Below are 19,259 nucleotides of genomic sequence, written 5' to 3'. Positions count from 1 at the left end.
GGTGTGAGCCTGGGGTTAGATCTCCCGTAAATTGCTGGATCAAAGTGCCATGACATGGAAGTAATGAGCCTTACTTTTCACATATTTGGGCGCAGTTTACTGCGAGGAGGTCCTTGTGTCCTCAAGGGGTATAGACAGAGTTGAAGTGGACATCCATCTGACTGGTCTGCACCATGATCAGTTTTGACCTGTGTTGTGCTGTACAATAAATTGCATCAGTCACATAAACAACGGTTACATCAAAGTGTTTTGGATGTGACACCAAGCAGATAGGTTGAGAACTGGTGCCATCTTCTGGATGAAATGGAGTCAAAATCTGAGAGCTTCCTGTTGAGGAAGTTAGGAAACATTAAAACTTGTATGACACACCAATGAGGGAAATAAGGACTCTGAAAGTTCAAAAGATTAATGGGATATGTCCCACCTATTTTTCTATGTTGTCTTTACTGGACAGCTCTGTAAAATGATTCCAGGAGACAGAGAAAGATGTACCTACTAAAAGACACATCTCCTCCTCTTGGCCATTGACACTATTACTGAAAGTATTAAGTCTCAACTGTCTGCAGACAGATTGTGTCGAGTTTGTATGGCTCATAGTACGCCAGATTATGTGAGGGCCTAAAGGCAGCACTACACCACTACGGTTGTGGTAATACCTGTTGCTTGTACCCTCTTCCTTATTTCTTCATCTCAGCTTTATCTGAATATGCTTGGATAAAGGACTGAGAACCAGCTTCTTTAGCACTGAACTTTTGTGTCCCACTGACCTAGTGGAAGGTGTCAACAACTGTCTTCTGGACTTCTGTCAAGTCGGCAGTTTAACTGGATTATGCTGCCACCTTCTGTGCCAGATTGAACTAAAGATCAACAGTCTCAAACTCGAATCCTTGAGGGCCGAAATCTGAACTTTAAGGACTTCACACATCTACATCAAAAGGGAAAACTGACTCACTAGCATGAAGTCAGCAGCTACAGAGCTCTGCTAATGATCTTATATTTTACTCAGATGTATTGAAGAGTGGAGATCGACATCAACAATTTAGAGGCTCATGAAACCTTCAAAGCTGTTTTGAATCAATCAGCTGATTAGGATGTTATTATAGACAGACAGTCTATAGTATTTGACTTTGAAATTTGTGGTTATCCGTAGACCATAATCCTAAAAATGAATAAATAAAAGCTGGAAATAATGCACTGATATTGATTTGAGTTTCACTTTCCAAACCAAGTAAAAAAAAAAAATTTCCAAAGTTGTCCTTTTTTTTGTTTTGTAGATGTGCCTGTATTCTGGTCTCCTTAATCTTTAGTTAAACTCAGTAGTTGCTGCAGTGGTAAAAACCTTTTCCAAATCGACACTAATTTTCCACACTGCAAAAAAAATTAAATCTAAATAAGTAATTTCTTCTTTTTATTGAATTGAAGGATGAAATGAGACACTTTGCAAATAAAACAATAAGACATTTTCCATTTAAAATAAGAAAATTATATTAAATGGTCTTATTTTAGTGCACATTACCTAATTATCTTATTTTAAGGGTCAAAATACTAATTCCATCAGCAGCTCATCGTGTTTACCTGCTCAAATTAAAGCTAAATACGCTTAATTTTGGAAAGTTTAATTATTTGCTGATTGTTTTTGCAGTGCAGGTTATAGTTTGTGTGTAAGATTTCCATAGCCATCCTTCCAGCCTTGATTAAAGGCTGTAAAACCTCCATGCTGTTGTAGAACCAGTTTTCAAAGACAGGCTGATGCTTAAGCAGCTACAGTGCATCCAGAGAATATTCACACTGCTGTGCCTTTTCCATATTTAGTTTAGTTATTCTTAAAGTTTTTCCATCTTTTCAGAATGGAGTATTGTGTGTAGGAGTTTGAGGAAATCCATTTATTTAATATAATTGGAAATATGGCTGCAACACAACTAAATATCAAAAAAAGTGCAGTCCTTTGAATACCTTCCAGATACACAGTAAGTCTGGCACAGATTTCCAACTGCCTTGTTGGAAATTCCCTTAATTTACAGCCCGAAAGCAGGTTTTCTTAGTAGAATATTGCGCAATAACAAGAGTAGCAGTGTCATTTAATCAACCTTTAAGTGACCATAATGGTATTTTCTTAAGGTTTGTATTAATCCTTTTTTTATACATTATAGTCAACTTACAAAAAAACAAAACAATTAACACCTTTTTCAGCTAAAACTATTTTGTTTGTTTTATTTACTTGAAAAAAATTATAAATCACACCAACAACAAGAGAAACATCCTATTAATGATATGCTTTTGACCAATGTTGGTAGGTCATCCTGTAATGTGTGCCATTGTGAATGTTTTGCACTTTTCCAGATGGACCTGAAGGAGCTGGAGAGAAAAATTGCTCAGCAGTCAGCTAAACTCCAGGGAGTAGACCTGACCAGAACCATCCAGCAAGTTAGTCAGGAGAAACAAGAAACCCAGCACAAACTTGACACCAGTACGTTGTTTGTTTTTTCTCATTCACAAACTCCCATCCGTCCTTACAATCTTGATCTTTTATTTTTTGCATTTAGTTCTTAAATTTGCTTGACTTGCTGACCAATAAGTTGCCAAAAATCAGCTAAACCCTGAAGAACCCAGTAATGCATATTTTTTTTTTGTAATAAACTGTAAAGCAAAAAATACAAAAACCTTTTAGCATGGTTTGACAAAAACACGCTTTCAGACATGGAAGCGATAATTATAACAGTTTGAAATCAAAAACTATTTATCAGAGTTTCTGTTGAGTATTAAAAAATAAAATCTGAAAACTCAACTTAAAACCTTTAAAGTTGGTATTGTCTCTTGATTCCCTTGCAATATCTTAAATTACATTTAATTAGTACATGTACTTCTACTAACTAGAAGTTGACTTGATTTTGATAGAGAAAATGTGAAGGGAGAGAAAAATTAGGGTGATGGCAAGGAGGCCTTTCCAGTTACCATTTCAAATTACCTCTAAAGATTCCTCAATTGATTTTTGAGAAAGGAAAACATTTTTTTATGTTTTATTATAATTTCATCTTAATAACGACAAAGAATTTATTTTCAAAACTCAATCTATTAACATTAATTCAATTTTATTTTTTTACAGACCCATATCAGAGACTTATCTTGCATTTGGGAGTCATAGTTCCCTTTTTGATACAACTCCAAGCTCGCAGCAGATTCTGTCATACAATCCATAATAACATTTTTCTGTTTTAAGTCATTGGCTCCGTCTCTTTCCAGCTTCTAGCAAAATGGAGCTGAAACGCAAGCTGATCCAAGACCAGCAGGATCAGATTCAGATCTTGAAAAGTGCCGTCAATGAAACGAAGGCAGAGAAGCTCCAGCTTAGCAGCGACATGCAAAGGCAGCAGCAGCTGGAGGAGCAGTGTGTTGAATTCACTGCAGAGATACAAGCTTTAACGAGAGACATCCGGGTAATTTTTAGTGGTTTATGGGGTTTTTCTTATGATAATTAACTTTTCACATATATAACATTTTATCGTCTGCATACAGACACATTAAGTGAAATAGAATATAATTGAAAACTTAGCTTATTTCAATAAAGTAATATGAGTTTTTTTGATTAAGAAATATTGATTTTTCTTCTAACATCTGATGAAAACAAAACATAAAATTTTAGAATATTAAGTGAAAAGTGTTTTTATTTCAACGTCACATTGTTGTATTCTTCTTATTCTGAAATGTTTTGTATTTGTAGGGGAAGGATGGATTTTTTCCATTGCTATTTAACATTTATTTACCTTTTCTTAAATATTGTAAAACAGGAAGCGAAGGAGCAACTGTCCCCTCTATCTGTTGCTTTGGATAAGCTGCAACAAGAGAAACAAGAGCTGATGGAGCGCAAGAAGCAGAAACAGGAAGAAGGCCAGGAGAAGGTTGATGCTGACTCACGTTTTTATCTCTGTTGACGTCATATTCACTTTTTTTTTTTTTTTTCTTTACATGTGACTGTAAAAGACAGATACTGATCTGCTCTCTCTGTGATCCCCTTCGGTTTTTTGTAATTCTTTCATGTTATCTGTCAATGTTATTCCCCTCTCCCACAAGGTTTAATTATATTGTGTACAATGGAAGATCCTTTACTATTAAATACTTAAAACAAATGCATAAGTATACTAGTGTAAAACCATTTAGATTTTCACCATCGTTTTCACTGTTTTGGACAGATCAGTGTCATAAAAGAGAGGGTCAAAGCCGTCTCCATGTTGGAGAGAGACATCAAAAAATACGTAGATGAAGGAAAAGATGAATATAAAGAGGTAATGTGTTTATTAATTACCTTTCTCTTAAATAGTTCACTTTCTTAAAGCAGATCACTGTTAATCTGTTACATGTAAATCTTATCCCGTATGTTTTGTTTTTATTTTCTTTAAACTGATTCAAACAATTGTTTGTTTATCAGCAAAAAGAATCAGAGCTTCAAGAAACCAACACTCAACTCCACGAGGCTGAGAAGCAGAAAGAGAAAATTAGTAAGGAGATGGGAAACATTCGTCAGGACATAGACACTCAAAAGGTACAAACTTTGGGCTCATTTCAAATCGCTCAACATTAGAGTTTAAATAGCAAATCAGGAAGCTGCTTATATCTGGGATTGACAAAAAAAACTGGAGAAGTAAAGCCTCAAAACTGTGGTTGAATTTTAATAGTTTTTATGATCTCTAACTCTCTTACTTGTATTTTCTTTTCAGGTTCAAGAGCGCTGGTTGCAAGACAATCTAACATTACGGAAGCGGGTTGAGGAGTTGAAGGAGGTTCTAGCTAAACGAGAAGCTCTCATGAAAGACATGGGCAACATGCAGGTGCTGCAGCTGCGCCAGTAAGAGAACTTCAAACTAGTATAAGTCTGTCAAATGAATGCAACAGCTGCCAGTTCAACATGGCATTGCACAATGTATCACAGATACATCGATATCACTGTATCTGTGTGTGTATGTTCAACCCAAAGCACCGATACTGCACAATATGCTAATATATATTTCAGCAGTCATTAATCTACATTTTACTTGTGCCAGCATGACAGTCTAACAGCAGAGGATGCTCACGCTGGATATAAGACATTGTTCAAAATGCTAATGATGTGCAATCCTAGTTCACGAAACCCAAAGACTAACAGTCTCTGAATATTTTTAATGTTTACATTACATGTTAATGTAAGTGACTTTTTTCTTTTTTTTAATTAGTGAACGTCGTGATGCAGAACGCAAGTTAGAGGATTTGAAGAAGAACCGGAGCATCGCGCTGGGCCGGCAGAAAGGCTTTGAAGAAGAGATACTGGATTACAGGTCAAATAAATAGAAATGTCAGCCAATTTGTTTTTAATCATAAAAATCAGTTTAGAAGGCAGGGCTGGATCCTTTCAACCCATATAAAAATTCTTGGAAAGGCCATTAAAAGTAAAACGGACAAATCCCACACCAATTGAAAACCTCCTAATTCATTACCAGAAAGGGGGAAGAGATAAAAAAAAATTGATAGCAAAGATATATAGTGTATTTCTGTCAATGAACCTTGACAAAACAAAGATGGGAGGCAGAGACGGCCAAAATAATCTCTGACGAAACATGGGAGGGAGTCTGGATTGAGGCACATCGAGTTACAAACTCCAATACGTGGCGGGAATATAAATTAAAAATTATTAGTAGATATTTCAGGACCCCAGATGTTGTTGCCAAGATGGATCCTAGAATACCAAGCTTGTTTTGGAGAAACTGTGGCTCAGTGGTCCCCAATCATACGCACATTTTTTGGTCATGTCCCAAACTTCAAAACTTTTGGGATGAGGTATACAGGGCTATAAACCATATCTTCCCAGAGGTTATACCGAGGGATGTTGCTGTTGCGTTACTAGGTATTATACCGGAGGGTTTGCAAGGACAGGCCAAAACTTATCTGTTGAATGTTCTTTTTACAGCAGCCCTGAAATGCATTACAATCAGGTGGATGTAATTGGAGCCTCCTTCCTATGACTTATGGGTTCAGAAAGTAAGGGAATTGTATAAAATGGAAAAGATAACCTACTCAATAAGACTTCAAAAAAACCACTTTTAGCCTGCGCTTGGGGCCAGCAGAAGCTATGTTGATGTTAATAAGCCCAACAAGTTTTTCTCTTGGTATATGGTGTTTAGCTATTCCGCCCAAAGTGTATCCTTATTTTAGGGTTCTAGGATGATGAGCCTACAAATGTGAGGCAGAGATCATAAGATATCAAGCTAAGATGTTCATTTTATGGAAATCTTTCTATTGTCAACATTTGTGTTATGTACCAGTTAAATGGACACATTGAGTGTTCTGTCCATCATTCAGTCCAGACTACACTGCTTCTTGGTTTTCTGGAATGATGGATGAATAATTAACAACATATTGAATAAAGCATGCTGTGTCTATAAGATGAGTGCTAGCTAAAAAGTGTGCTGTTTAGGAACACATTTGATATATGTAGCAACAGAAAGACTACACTGTGTATAACACAAAATCTGATATTGTCTTTATGCTTTACCTTGAATTCATTTCTTACAGAAAAGAGTTGAGAGAGGACCAGTATGACAAAGCTGATGAGCGCTACAAAAACAAGATGATCACGATGAGGACCACAGAGTTGGTCATAAAGGACCTTGATCTCTACTACAAAGCCCTTGATCAGTAAGTTTTACTTTAGAAATTGTAAATGTCAGATATATAAGATCAGCCAACGAGCCAAAAATTGAAGATGTGCAGTGGAGAAATGCATACATCAGACCTGTCAGGGACAGAAATAGCCCTGAGTTGTTGGTCTGTCTGCTGGATGGGGGGCTACTCAGGGACTCATTTCTACTTCAGACTGAAGTCACTGACATTTTTAGTCTTGGAAGACTTAAAAACCATGGGTGAGACTGTATTCATACCAGCCACAGGAAGGTCTACTTTAAACAGTCCGGTATTCATCTCCACCCTCTGATTCAGACCTTTTGGTCAAATATTATAACACTTAACCCTGATAGAGAACAGACAACTGTACAAAAAAAACACTTTTTTGGTGCTAATTATGTGAATACAAACCATTGTTGATCCAATCAAGCTACAGAGAGCATACCTCTATTTGGACAGAATGAAATATAAAAAAATCATACCTGATCTGTCATCTGTTGCTTAGCAACAGTGCTGCCAGCATGATGCAGCTTTCCTTCAGCTGGCAGGAGGCATTATCCAACAAGCGGGGTAAAATTGCAATAATCTATATCAATACATTTTTGATTCAAACACATCCATGCAAAATGAAAGCATCAGTCCACATCCTCATCTTCAAGATCCACCTTTACTTTGAAATTCACAAGACTATAGTGAGCAATTGATCTATTGGTATTAGGGCTGGGTAAAAAAATTGATTTAATCGATTTTGAATCGATTCCTTTACATTTTTTTTCAAATCGATGTCTAGGGAATGAGGTCGATTAGTTTTATAGTGACGTGCGTGACATTCAAATGAGCAGGAAAGATGCACTCAAAATACTTCAAGCCAGACAGCTGCAAATATAGCCAATAGGTTGATTGAAGACATTAACAAATGGAGGCTGACCAGCAAACACCCTGTAGTTGTTACAGACAAAGCTGCAAATATGGTTTGTGCAGTGGAGATAATGCAGCTCATGCATGTCTGCTGTGTCCCCAGTTGAACCACTTTCATTATTGTAAAAACCAGATCGAATCGAAATCAATCGATTTAGAACTGTATAAGTCAAAATCGAATCGATTCAGGACTTTGGCGAAAATACCTAGCCCTAATTGGTATCATTGTTTAAAAATAAGATTGCTGTTTTGGTTTAAATGGCTTACATCTGAAAGAGTGCAGAAATAAAATGGTTAAGTCCTGTTTTGAGTTGCAGAGTTAATTTTTTTTTGTAAATAGTTTTGTTAGAAAGGCGTCCAATCAAATCAGTACAACATTTTGTCACAATAAAGTTGACGATTTACACGCCTATCTCCGACAGCATTCTAAAGTTAGAAATAACACATCTCTGAACCTACTTTAAATGAACTGCTCCGGGGACCCATGGTGATTTTGCTGCTGTTAATGCAGAACCTACATGTAGAACAGAGGTGCTGTATGAGGGACCCCAATAGTAGCTTTCCTTCTTTTCGTGTGTCTGTGCTTTCTCTGACTCTTGTCACATCTGTCCAATGGGGAAAAACGATTCTCAGACATGGTTTTTCTTAAGTTATTGTAAAAAATGTACAATTTTAAAGCTTACAGCACAGAAAAGAATAAAACCTTTTCCTAGAATTTACATTCTGGATGTCTAAAAATGGATTTCCGATCTTCATATAACCATTGTTACTGGTCAGCATTTGTATTATTTCGACTATAAAGAAATGTATTTCATGAATACATATTTAGTTAAGCTGATAAATCACAAACACTCGCTTAAAATGTGTAAACATTTCTTGATATATAAAACTCAATTCTTACTGGTACAGTTTTATTTTTTTAACTTTCTGAAATTCAGTTTCTGCTGCCAAAAAAGGTCCTTTAGATCCTCTTTTATAACAGTTCTGTCAAGGAATGTGATTTTGATCAGGAAGAATCTTATTTTAGTGATCTACAAATGAAACAACAGAGAGGCGAGTGCTTTAAAGAAATGTAAAAACGGCCTGCCATAGTCCACTTCATATAACCTTGCATATTAACTCGTGTGGCAATCTTATCCTGTGCTATTTTCCTCTACTTTACAGCTGTAGCACTGCTTCTGTCTGAATGTTTTTTTTTTTCATTTCTGCATCAAAATCTCTAGTTCCAGTGTGAAGAAATGGGCACTTCCTGTTGCCAGTCATCATGATGACTCATTGAATCAGGGTTCAACTGATTATGTCTTTTCATACTTGATACGCACATGTTTAACTCTGAGTGGACCTTCTTAGAGTTGATTAAGCTAACTTTCGGCAGCTTTTATAAAACTCAAAGGCTAGATCAATTCAGAGTTTAGGATTTGAGTTTGTTAACCATGCTTATTGAAACAGACCCTTTGTCTTTAACATATCAAATCACACCATGTATAAATGTACATGTACCCCACTTTATACACTGTTTGTGTATTACTATCCCTGTCAGATCTGACCTGTTTGTGGCTCTACAAAATCAAATTTTGATAAAGTGATATAATACATTCCAAAAAGTGAGCAGGAGTAAAGTAGCAGCTATTTTCAGTTAGCTTTTCATTGATTCAATTACACGTTATCCTAAAGGGATATTGAATATATTTGAGAAATATCTTTGTAAAGAAAACAAACAAAAACACAGTTAAACCATTTTTTGTAACATATTTGTATGAGATTAAATTTTTTCACACCAGTGTTATGTTGGCAATATCAAAACATTTTCCTTTGACTGAAATGTGGTTAAAGTCATGAGTGATACTGAAACTGTTAGCACTTGTGAGTTTGACATGGTTCAAGTGTCATTCGAAAAGTGCCTTGTCGTAGGATGTGGTTGTATGTGTATTATGATTAAATATCATTTAGCAAAATCTTTTAATAACATTCACAGAAAAAATAATAAGAAAAATTTTCTGTTAGATTTTCTTGGAACAAATGTTTGCTTGAATTCAGTTAAAGGTTTGTATGAAATATGATCTGGATTATACCTTATGTATAAGGTCACATACTCGCTGCAGTAAAGAAAAACTGCTTTCAAAAGTTAGTACACTATTTACCGTACCATAAGTTTGGGTTTTAATTATCTCCTTCGTTTAAAGTTAACTTAATATATATTTATTTAAAAAGCTACTGAAAAAAGTGGGGATGAACTGAGTTTGCATGTTCCTCATCTAAACATCTCTTGTTGAGAAAAAGTCTTTCCTGGAATGAAGCCTTTGTCGGTTTTGTGTGTGAACAGACCCTTGATGGTTTAGACCGCATTGGTTTGAAACTATCGGTTTGATCGCCAATCGCATCATTTGTTGGAAAGTGATGTCAGTCACAATTCCCATGCTATAAGAACAGATTAACATAGAGATATTAATGGTGGGACTCGATTTAAATGTTTAATCAAGTTAACTGCAGGGTCTGTAATTAATCATGAATAATTTCATTCTAATCGAAGAACAAAATATCACCAACATAAACAACCTTTTTAATTCAAAACCCATTTTTGCTCCTTTTTTATTGAATGAATGAACATATCAGTACAGCAAGACATATATTTATCGTTTTAATCCATTAGTTAGGTTTTTTAATCATTAGATTGATTGAAAGTTATGACTCACTCTGATTTTAAAAAAATATAGTAAATGCAACCTTTTTTGAAAAATTACCTCTATAGACATATGAATAGTACATGAACATTCATGGTAGCAACATTCCTTCCACTGAATATGTTAAAAACAATATACCAACAAGGCATACAATACAGCTTTTAGGATTTTAACTTCTGAAGCAGAAGGGGGGGGGGGCGGATACGAAATACAATCAAATACAAACAGCATAAAAATAAAACAACCAGCCGGTCCCATCTAGGCGTAATCGGAAACAATGACAGACGCTCCTGATGTCCAGTCTGTTCCGTAGCTTTGTGTTGGTCGCTCTAACCGCAGAAAATCCCGCTTCAGAAAGATAGGATGTTATATATATAGGATGAGTCTTGAACTGAATTAACCTGTGTCACCGACTGATGTAATTGGGAAAGAATACCGCAATTTTTTATATTTTTCAAAATAAAACATCACTCAGACTTTGATTGTGGATAAATTATTTATATATATATATATATATATATATATATATATATATATATATATATACACTCACCGGCCACTTTATTAGGTACCCCTTGCTAGTAACGGGTTGGACCCCCTTTTGCCTTCAGAACTGCCTCAATTCTTCGTGGCATAGATTCAACAAGGTGCTGGAAGCATTCCTTGGGGAGTTTGGTCCATATTGACATGATGGCATCACACAGTTGCCGCAGATTTGTCGGCTGCACATCCATGATGCGAATCTCCCGTTCCAACAACATCCCAAAGATGCTCTATTGGATTGATATCTGGTGACTGGGGAGGCCATTTGAGTACAGTGAACTCATTGTCATGTTCAAGAAACCAGTCTGAGATGATTCCAGCTTTATGACATGGCGCATTATCCTGCTGAAAGTAGCCATCAGAAGTTGGGTACATTGTGGTCATAAAGGGATGGACATGGTCAGCAACAATACTCAGGTAGGCTGTGGCGTTGCAACGATGCTCAATTGGTACCAAGGGGCCCAAAGAGTGCCAAGAAAATATTCCCCACACCATGACACCACCACCACCAGCCTGAACCGTTGATACAGGCAGGATGGATCCATGCTTTCATGTTGTAGATGCTAAATTCTGACCCTACCATCCGAATGTCGCAGCAGAAATCAAGACTCATCAGACCAGGTTTTTCCAATCTTCTATTGTCCAATTTCGATGAGCTTGTGCAAATTGTAGCCTCAGTTTCCTGTTCTTAGCTGAAAGGAGTGGCACCCGGTGTGGTCTTCTGCTGCTGTAGCCCATCTGCCTCAAAGTTCGACGTACTGTGCGTTCAGAGATGCTCTTCTGCCCACCTTGGTTGTAACGGGTGGTTATTTGAGTCACTGTTGCCCTTCTATCAGCTCGAACCAGTCTGGCCATTCTCCTCTGACCTCTGGCATCAACAAGGCATTTCCGCCCACAGAACTGCCGCTCACTGGATGTTTTTTCTTTTTCAGACCATTCTCTGTAAACCCTAGAGATGGTTGTGCGTGAAAATCCCAGTAGATTAGCAGTTTCTGAAATACTCAGACCAGCCCTTCTGGCACCAACAATCATGCCACGTTCAAAGTCACTCAAATCACCTTTCTTCCCCATACTGATGCTCGGTTTGAACTGCAGGAGATTGTCCTGACCATGTCTACATGCCTAAATGCACTGAGTTGCCGCCATGTGATTGGCTGCTTAGAAATTAAGTGTTAACGAGCAGTTGGACAGGTGTACCTAATAAAGTGGCCGGTGAGTGTGTGGGTGTATATATATATATATATATATAATTTTTATTTTATTTTTTTTTTCCCCTATGCGGCCCGGTACCAAATGGTCATTTGGTTGGGGTGGTTTTTAGATTTTGACTTGAACTAAAAAAAAAAGGTGTTTCTGAATTTATTTTCCCTTTGGGGGGACAAAGGGCAAGACTAAAGTTATAATTTTTTTCATAATCATAAATAATGAAAGTATAATACTGATCTTTTAAAACTCTGGTTTTGTTAAATACTTATGTTATTATTTTACCTACTTTTCTTTGAAACCGGCAAATTCCAAAGACAACTCCAGTTTCCTGTTAGGGTTTATTTTGGAGGCAAATTAAGCTATCTAAAGAAAAAAATAATGACCTTGGCTACTTTCATTTATGTGCACGCTGTGCTAATTATATAACTTTTTTCACAGCAACACACAGTCACTGTGTGTTTGACACATTGCGTCAAAATAACCAAATTGACTGCATGTTATGAGGGTGGAGCATAGTAAGTAAATAGTTGGGTTTTTTATGTAAAAACAAGGACACCTTGTCAGATATTTTAACTATATATTTAATAAATATTCACATATTGATTTAGCACTTGAACATCAAAACTAACTTGTGAATAACTTTTTTTAAACAAAAGATATCACCGAAAATACATCTTCTAGCAGAGGAAAAAGTAAGAATTTTCTATTCACCCAATCCCCTGGGGTTTTGTTCCTCTCCTCACAGGCTTCATGCTTGTTTTTTGTAACCTTTCCCCCATTTGTTTTTTGCAGCTGGAATTAGCCGTGGCTTAATGCATGTTTTATCTATGGCCATAAACGATTCTGGTTCTTTAGTTCTCTCAGATTTTGGTGAGTAAATTTGAGAAAGGTGGGCATTTACAGACCCAGATAACATCTGAGAAATGTGCGACAGCATAGTTTACCGATGTATGTGGGTTGGTTATGAGCATCATCATCTGCAGTGTAATCAAGATGCAAAGCAAGCCCAGAAAGTCTTTTAACAGACCATGTAGATTTTTAGGGTTAAAAAAAAGTCTAAATGAGTCACCTACTTTGTGAAACAAAAATCTGCTATAGAGAAACCTTGAGAAAATCGAGACAATAGTTTCCATTACTGCTTATGTTTCAGTGATAAACACTCAACAAGAAAATACACTTCTGTATTGACTAGAAAGATTTTAGATACTTTTATTAAAGCCTTTCCCTATACAACAAAAATGACGAAGTGAAACCCATTATTTATTGTAAAATGTTTTTCTCTTCTCTCTAACATCCAGTGCTAGTTATTGTTGATTTAAATTCCTTATTGCTAAAAACTTTCTCCTGTTGTATATAACATTTGCATCTTTATTCTGACTTCAAGGTATTTTTAAGTTAATAAGAAAAGCTTTTTCTATCAGAATTTTTGTATTTATTTTTTTAGAAACAACATAATTTAGGGGGTCTGGATCTCCAAAATAATTTTTGCCTGTTTTTTTTTACTAGTTTGTTTGCCATATTTCTTGCAAGAGCTTCTTTATTAATTCACTCTCTTTACCATTTTGCTTACTTCTGTGTAGTTTAGTTGGTATTGAATCACATCTTAGAAAGTGAAACTAACTAAAAAAAAAAGGTTATTGGGTCACAGAATATGCCCTTGTATTGTTTTGCTGTTAGAGCTTTAAGCGTTGCCTGAATTTCTAAGATCCTTTGATCTATTTTAGAACAAAAGTTAAAAACATGCTTGATCTTTAAAATATTCAACTATTTTGAAGGTTAAAGTGTTTATTTATATTTTTGTAATTAGAGCATTTTATGAAAATAGTGATTAAATTTTGATTTATTAAAGATAAATGTTGTATTTTCAATGTATTTTGTTTATTTATTTAATATATTTAAATTATTTTTACACCTACATTTTTATACCACAATGTCGTGAGTACGACGGAGTATTAGGGCCACACATGAAGAGAAAAAATATTTTTGCCATGACGAGATTAAACTCGACATGTCGACTTTAAAGTCGACATGTCGACATTAAACTCAACATTTCGAGAATAAAGTTGAAATGTCATGTTGAGTTTAATCTCGACGTGTCGACTTTAAACTCGACATGTCGACTTTAAAGTCGACATGTCGACATTAAACTCAACATTTCGAGAATAAAGTTGAAATGTCATGTTGAGTTTAATCTCGACGTGTCGACTTTAAACTCGCCATTTCGAGAATAAAGTTGAAATGACTGACATGTTCTCAAATTCAGAACTGCGAGCCTGGGTTAGCATAGGGAAAGATGTTACGTTATTATTGGTAGGCCACCGCTTCCTGTGATGATTATACAGTTGCAGCACGTCAAAGACTACCTTCACTCTTAAAACGCAGACTGCAGCTGTGGAGCGCGGTTGCTCTTTTCTCCAAACTTTGGAATGCGAGCTTAATATACATGTAAAATTAATCGGGTTATTTATTGTGAGGATACATGATAGAATTGCTCTGTCCAGTTCATAAAATAATATTTTACTTGTAAACATGAGCACGTCACATCCTTCCCTATTCTGATACTATTCTGATAAATCATTTGTTGAACTGGTACCACATTATGTCAATGTTGTGACCTGATTTACATCATCAAGCCTTAAACTCAGCATTGTGACATCCAGATATAGATACAAACCATTGTTCACTGGATTGATGTCATTTAATTTCTTTATAAATGCAGATGTATAAATGCCTTAAAAGATTAGCTTTAATCACATCTAAGGCTAAGTTTACACTGCAGTCTGAAGTGACCCAAATCCGATTTTTTTTGCCCATATGCGGCCTGGATCTGATCTTTTCATGGCTGTCTGAACAACACAGATAAGATTTTTTCCAATGCGACCCAGGCCACTTGGCTCTGTGGTCCTGAATCTGATACAAATCTGATTCTTTTCAAATGCGACCTGTGTCTGAACGGCCAGGTCGCATTCATCCGACCTGAACGTCATTAATACTCAACAAAGGTCACTATTCTGGATCTTGCTTTAAAGAAGCGGCAAGAAAACCAACAACCATGGCAGACGATGATGCGGAGAGCAGTATTTATTTTTAACCTTCTTGAAAATATTGTGTTTTTATGGTTGGGAAAGATAGCTAGATGTGTTTCGGCACTACCATCCATGTTTACTTCCGTAAACACAGAGCACGCTAGCCTGTTACATCATTGCGTCGTCTACTGCTCATGCGGGACACTCGCGTTGTATGACTGCAGTTCACACAGGAGATCACATACAAGTCGCATATATTTGGAAATGAGAATGGCAACGCAAAAAAATCGGAATTGAGCATCAAGGCCTGCAGTGTGAACGTAGCCTAAGAGAAATGGGGGGGTAATAACAAATAGTTAAAAAAACTATCTAATTTGGGGGCATGGGAAATTTGGGAACCTCTGCCTTGGAGAACAGTTGGATCCATTATAGGAAAGTCTTATTCCACTAACGCTCATTGTTGCAAAAATGCAACAAACCCTTTGTATTATGTATATAGCCAAGATAGCGGGTGCATTCACTCACTGCCAGTTAACGACTGGTCCCTAACGGTGTATGTTTTCCATTGATCACGAATGTTGAAAGCTTGTATTATAGATACGTTTGTATTTTTTTTTTTATAGAAAGTTAAACAAAATTCAGTTTGGCAACTACTTAAAAGCAAAAAACGTTATATATGCAGTCATCAAGGGGTTAAGAGCGAGTCACAAAAGCAATTCTGCCAAGAGATAGCAGTTCCTAAACTGACAGGCTGGTCAAGAAGAACATTACTCAGAAAAGCTGCAAGAGACCCACAGGGACCATGGCATCAGGCTGAAAAGATCATTTTCTCTCCCTTATAAAATATATGGCCATCCTAATAGAAACCCTGTTGGAGGTTAGCCTTCCTGCTAGGGCTGAAGAATTTTACCGAAAATCTTTGCACTAACTGCAAACATGTAGATGTTTAATTTTAGGGTTTAATTTTGTTCATGACCTTAAAGCTTGCTTGTTGAGAATTCATTGTTACAGAACTTTACTGTAACCTTTCATGCATGCCTGTATTTTCTTGTTAACTTCAACTCACTTTTCTCTTCTGTGTGGCAACAAACCCACTTTAAGCATATTACCAGGGCTAGAGTGAGAAATGTATCGTCCCACTCTAGATAATTGTAAAGTCACCAAAACTGATTGCCTCTGTGATTTGAAGATTTTGTTTTATCTCTTTTGTTTAATCTGTTTTATATCTGATTTCTCTTCACAGACAGTCTCGATGAAATGCAACTTTAACAGTTTTGCAAAGAAAAATGGCCAAAAAAAGTAGTTTTAGTCTCTAGCTGTTAAAAGACATCTGTGATCATTACTTTTTAAGGTATTTACCAATAATGGGTCACAGCCTCTAGCCCTGCTCTTTCCTGGCTTTTAAGCTATGAGTTTAGAGTCTAGAATTTCTGTAATGCCTGCATTAAAACTAATTTGCCTTTAAAAAGCTGATGTAATACATATTCATTAAAACTTTGATTTGTTTCCAAAGGTCAGTATATTTTTCTTTATTAATTTGACACTGGAAAACATTTAGTTATTCCCTTTCTGAATATAACGCCCGAGTGGATTTTTAGCTAAATTGGTTCAAACTCTTTTTGATTACCCCAAGCTCGTAGCTACTCCTTAAAGCTGGTATGCATTAGAAAGGAAAACAAAGTTTAATATAGTCTATTAAAATAATCATTTTGTTCATTTTAGCTGTTGAATAGATATTGCTTTTTTTGGTTGACTCATGTTATGGCAACACTAAAGGCAGTCATTTCTAACAACGGTTGAGAGAGCAGTTGCTTACATAAGGCACTAGGTCAGATTTTTGGATAAGTTATTATTCCCTCAAGTTTCAGCCTTTCTGTGTGATTCATTAACCCTCATTTATGGTGATAGGAAGAGGTTCTGCATGTTGCATTGTTATCGCTCGCCTTTGTTTAACCACACCGGACTTTTTCATCAAATTGCTAGATCATAGACAAAAACTTCTTGGTATGCAGGAAGACGACATCCATACTTCTCTTTGCATATCTTATTAACCAAGTCACATCTTCTTACATATCCGTCTTAAATGAAAAAAAGTTGCTGTCGTTTTCCTTTTGTAACCAAGATATGAGAAAACGGATTCAATGAAGCCACATTTGTGGCAGTGAACTAGTTTGACCTACATTTCAGCTTTGATGAGATGGCACTTTTTTCTTGTTGAGAGGAAGTGATTTTAAAATCCCTGTTGTTAGAAATGTATTTTAAGTTTATTAAGCATTCCACTTGGCATTGAGTTCAACTATTGTTTTTTTCTCTGCTTTCCACAGAACCATCATGAAATTCCACAGTATGAAAATGGATGAGATCAATAAGATTATTAGAGACCTGTGGCGCAGCACCTACAGGGGTCAAGGTGCTTCTCTTATATAAATGAACCTAAGCTTTTGATAAAATGTATACAAATGGAAATGGTTCTTTAATGTTCTACTTCCATTAAGCCTCTTTTTCACGTTTCTCTTGGCTTCAGATATCGAGTATGTGGAGATCAGGTCGGATGTGGATGAGAATTCATCGGCTGCAGTAAAGAGGAGGGTTTACAACTACAGAGTAGTTATGGTGAAAGGAGATACAGCTTTGGATATGAGAGGACGCTGCAGCGCTGGCCAGAAGGTACCAACAATGCCACTTATGTGTTTGTGCCAACATGGCTAGAAGATGTATGAATAAAAAAAAAAAATTCATGCAAATAAAACCAGCCAGACCACAAATATGTTGAAAACAGTTTTTACTGCGACCTAGGAGAGACGATCCACGTATGTCTTTGATGCAGATGATACTTTTTTTTTAAACTTAAATGTAAGAAAGGCTGGTGATGATTAAATCAGTAAAGCAGGAAGTTATGGAGATATACCAAGTGTCTGTATCATATTCTAACCATCTGCAACATCTGAAAAGGATAGAATTGTCACAGTTAAATTCAAAAGCACTACACTGCAAAAAAAAAAAAAAAATGCAGTCTCTTCTTTTAAGTGCATCATTATCCTATTTAAAACAGATACTTATTCTATCGGCAGATAATTTTGTTTACCTACTCAAATTAAGGGTAAATATGATTATTTTAAGAAATGTTTACTCATTTTAAGCTCCTGTCACACCTTGTCGATTTATGCTGAACTTTCTATATATTTTTTCAAGTCTGGGCATATAAGTAGAGGATTCATGACGAGTCCAGAACTTATGTCCAACGACAGCCGAACTTATGCATAACGCACAGCAGTGTAATGCTCATGAAATGATCAATGCACCCGGAGGTGCCTGGCCTGCGTAAAAAGATGTCTTTGATCACTGTATTAACCTAGCATCTGTTTATCGCCCGCAAAGTAACAAAGAAAAAAAGTATAAATGAATCAAGAAAAAGAAAGACGGTTTGCGGTCGCAGCAGATTTAGCATGATGTCAACGAGGAAATGTGTTGGTTGGCTGTGGGCGTGAACACAGGGAGGATCCATCACACTCACCTTTAGAGGTGAGTATTGGCATGAGTGTTGTGATTCGATACACGTCGCGATACTTGGGTCACGATACGATATTATCACGATATTGCCATATCACTATATATTGCCATGTTTTCCCCAGCTATCAAAATCAAATGATGTGATAAAACAGCAAGTGCTGTATATTTTCATCAGAAAATATTGATTAGGTATTATTATCCATGTTGTTTGGGGTTTTCTTCCACTGTGACTGCCTCAAATACAGATTTGGTGCTGCACGCACAGTTAAAGGGCTCCACCGCGCTTTCTGCCAGAGTGGTGGTGCAGAGGTAGCCCATTTTCCCATCAATGTTTTATGTAACCATTTTTATTTATTTTTTTAAATCAATACTAAGAAGTGAAAGTTCGATATTATATTGGGCAGCCGAATATCATGAAATATCGCCAAAACTATTATTTCCCACACCCCTACTCACCTTCTTACCTCATCCTATGATGGGTATGCAGTCTGGAGGAGTACTGATGGTTTCCTACTGTAAACCCCCCGTTATACCAAAACGCTGCCAATACGCCATTATACAGTAGCTGTAAGTAAGAAACATGTTCAGCGGTCGTCTGAAACACGTTTGATACGTTGATATACGTTCTTGCGCATAAGTTATGCAAATGTTACTCATAGGTTAGAGACCAAGACTTATGAGTAACCTACACTTAATGTATGTCTACGATCAGATAACTTACCTGTAA

At 36.4% G+C, this 19,259-nt stretch overlaps 1 protein-coding gene across 1 annotated transcript in view; it reads left to right on the top strand.

The window, feature by feature from the left end:
- Positions 1-19,259, top strand: part of rad50 (RAD50 homolog, double strand break repair protein) — a 38,848-nt gene that overhangs the window by 17,147 nt on the left and 2,442 nt on the right. Inside the window, exons 17-26 of the mRNA XM_015389863.1 lie at positions 2,341-2,467; positions 3,241-3,434; positions 3,786-3,896; positions 4,188-4,280; positions 4,424-4,537; positions 4,713-4,840; positions 5,205-5,306; positions 6,541-6,663; positions 17,347-17,432; positions 17,547-17,726. Coding sequence (XP_015245349.1) covers positions 2,341-2,467; positions 3,241-3,434; positions 3,786-3,896; positions 4,188-4,280; positions 4,424-4,537; positions 4,713-4,840; positions 5,205-5,306; positions 6,541-6,663; positions 17,347-17,432; positions 17,547-17,726 — 1,258 coding nt within the window. The remainder of the gene's footprint in view (positions 1-2,340; positions 2,468-3,240; positions 3,435-3,785; positions 3,897-4,187; positions 4,281-4,423; positions 4,538-4,712; positions 4,841-5,204; positions 5,307-6,540; positions 6,664-17,346; positions 17,433-17,546; positions 17,727-19,259) is intronic.

The sequence above is a fragment of the Cyprinodon variegatus genome, unplaced genomic scaffold (genome assembly GCF_000732505.1).
Source record: "Cyprinodon variegatus isolate N-32 unplaced genomic scaffold, C_variegatus-1.0 Scaffold478, whole genome shotgun sequence".
NCBI lineage: Eukaryota > Metazoa > Chordata > Actinopteri > Cyprinodontiformes > Cyprinodontidae > Cyprinodon > Cyprinodon variegatus.
Note: the sequence above shows the minus strand (reverse complement) of the source record. Positions and strands in the feature narration are given on the sequence as shown.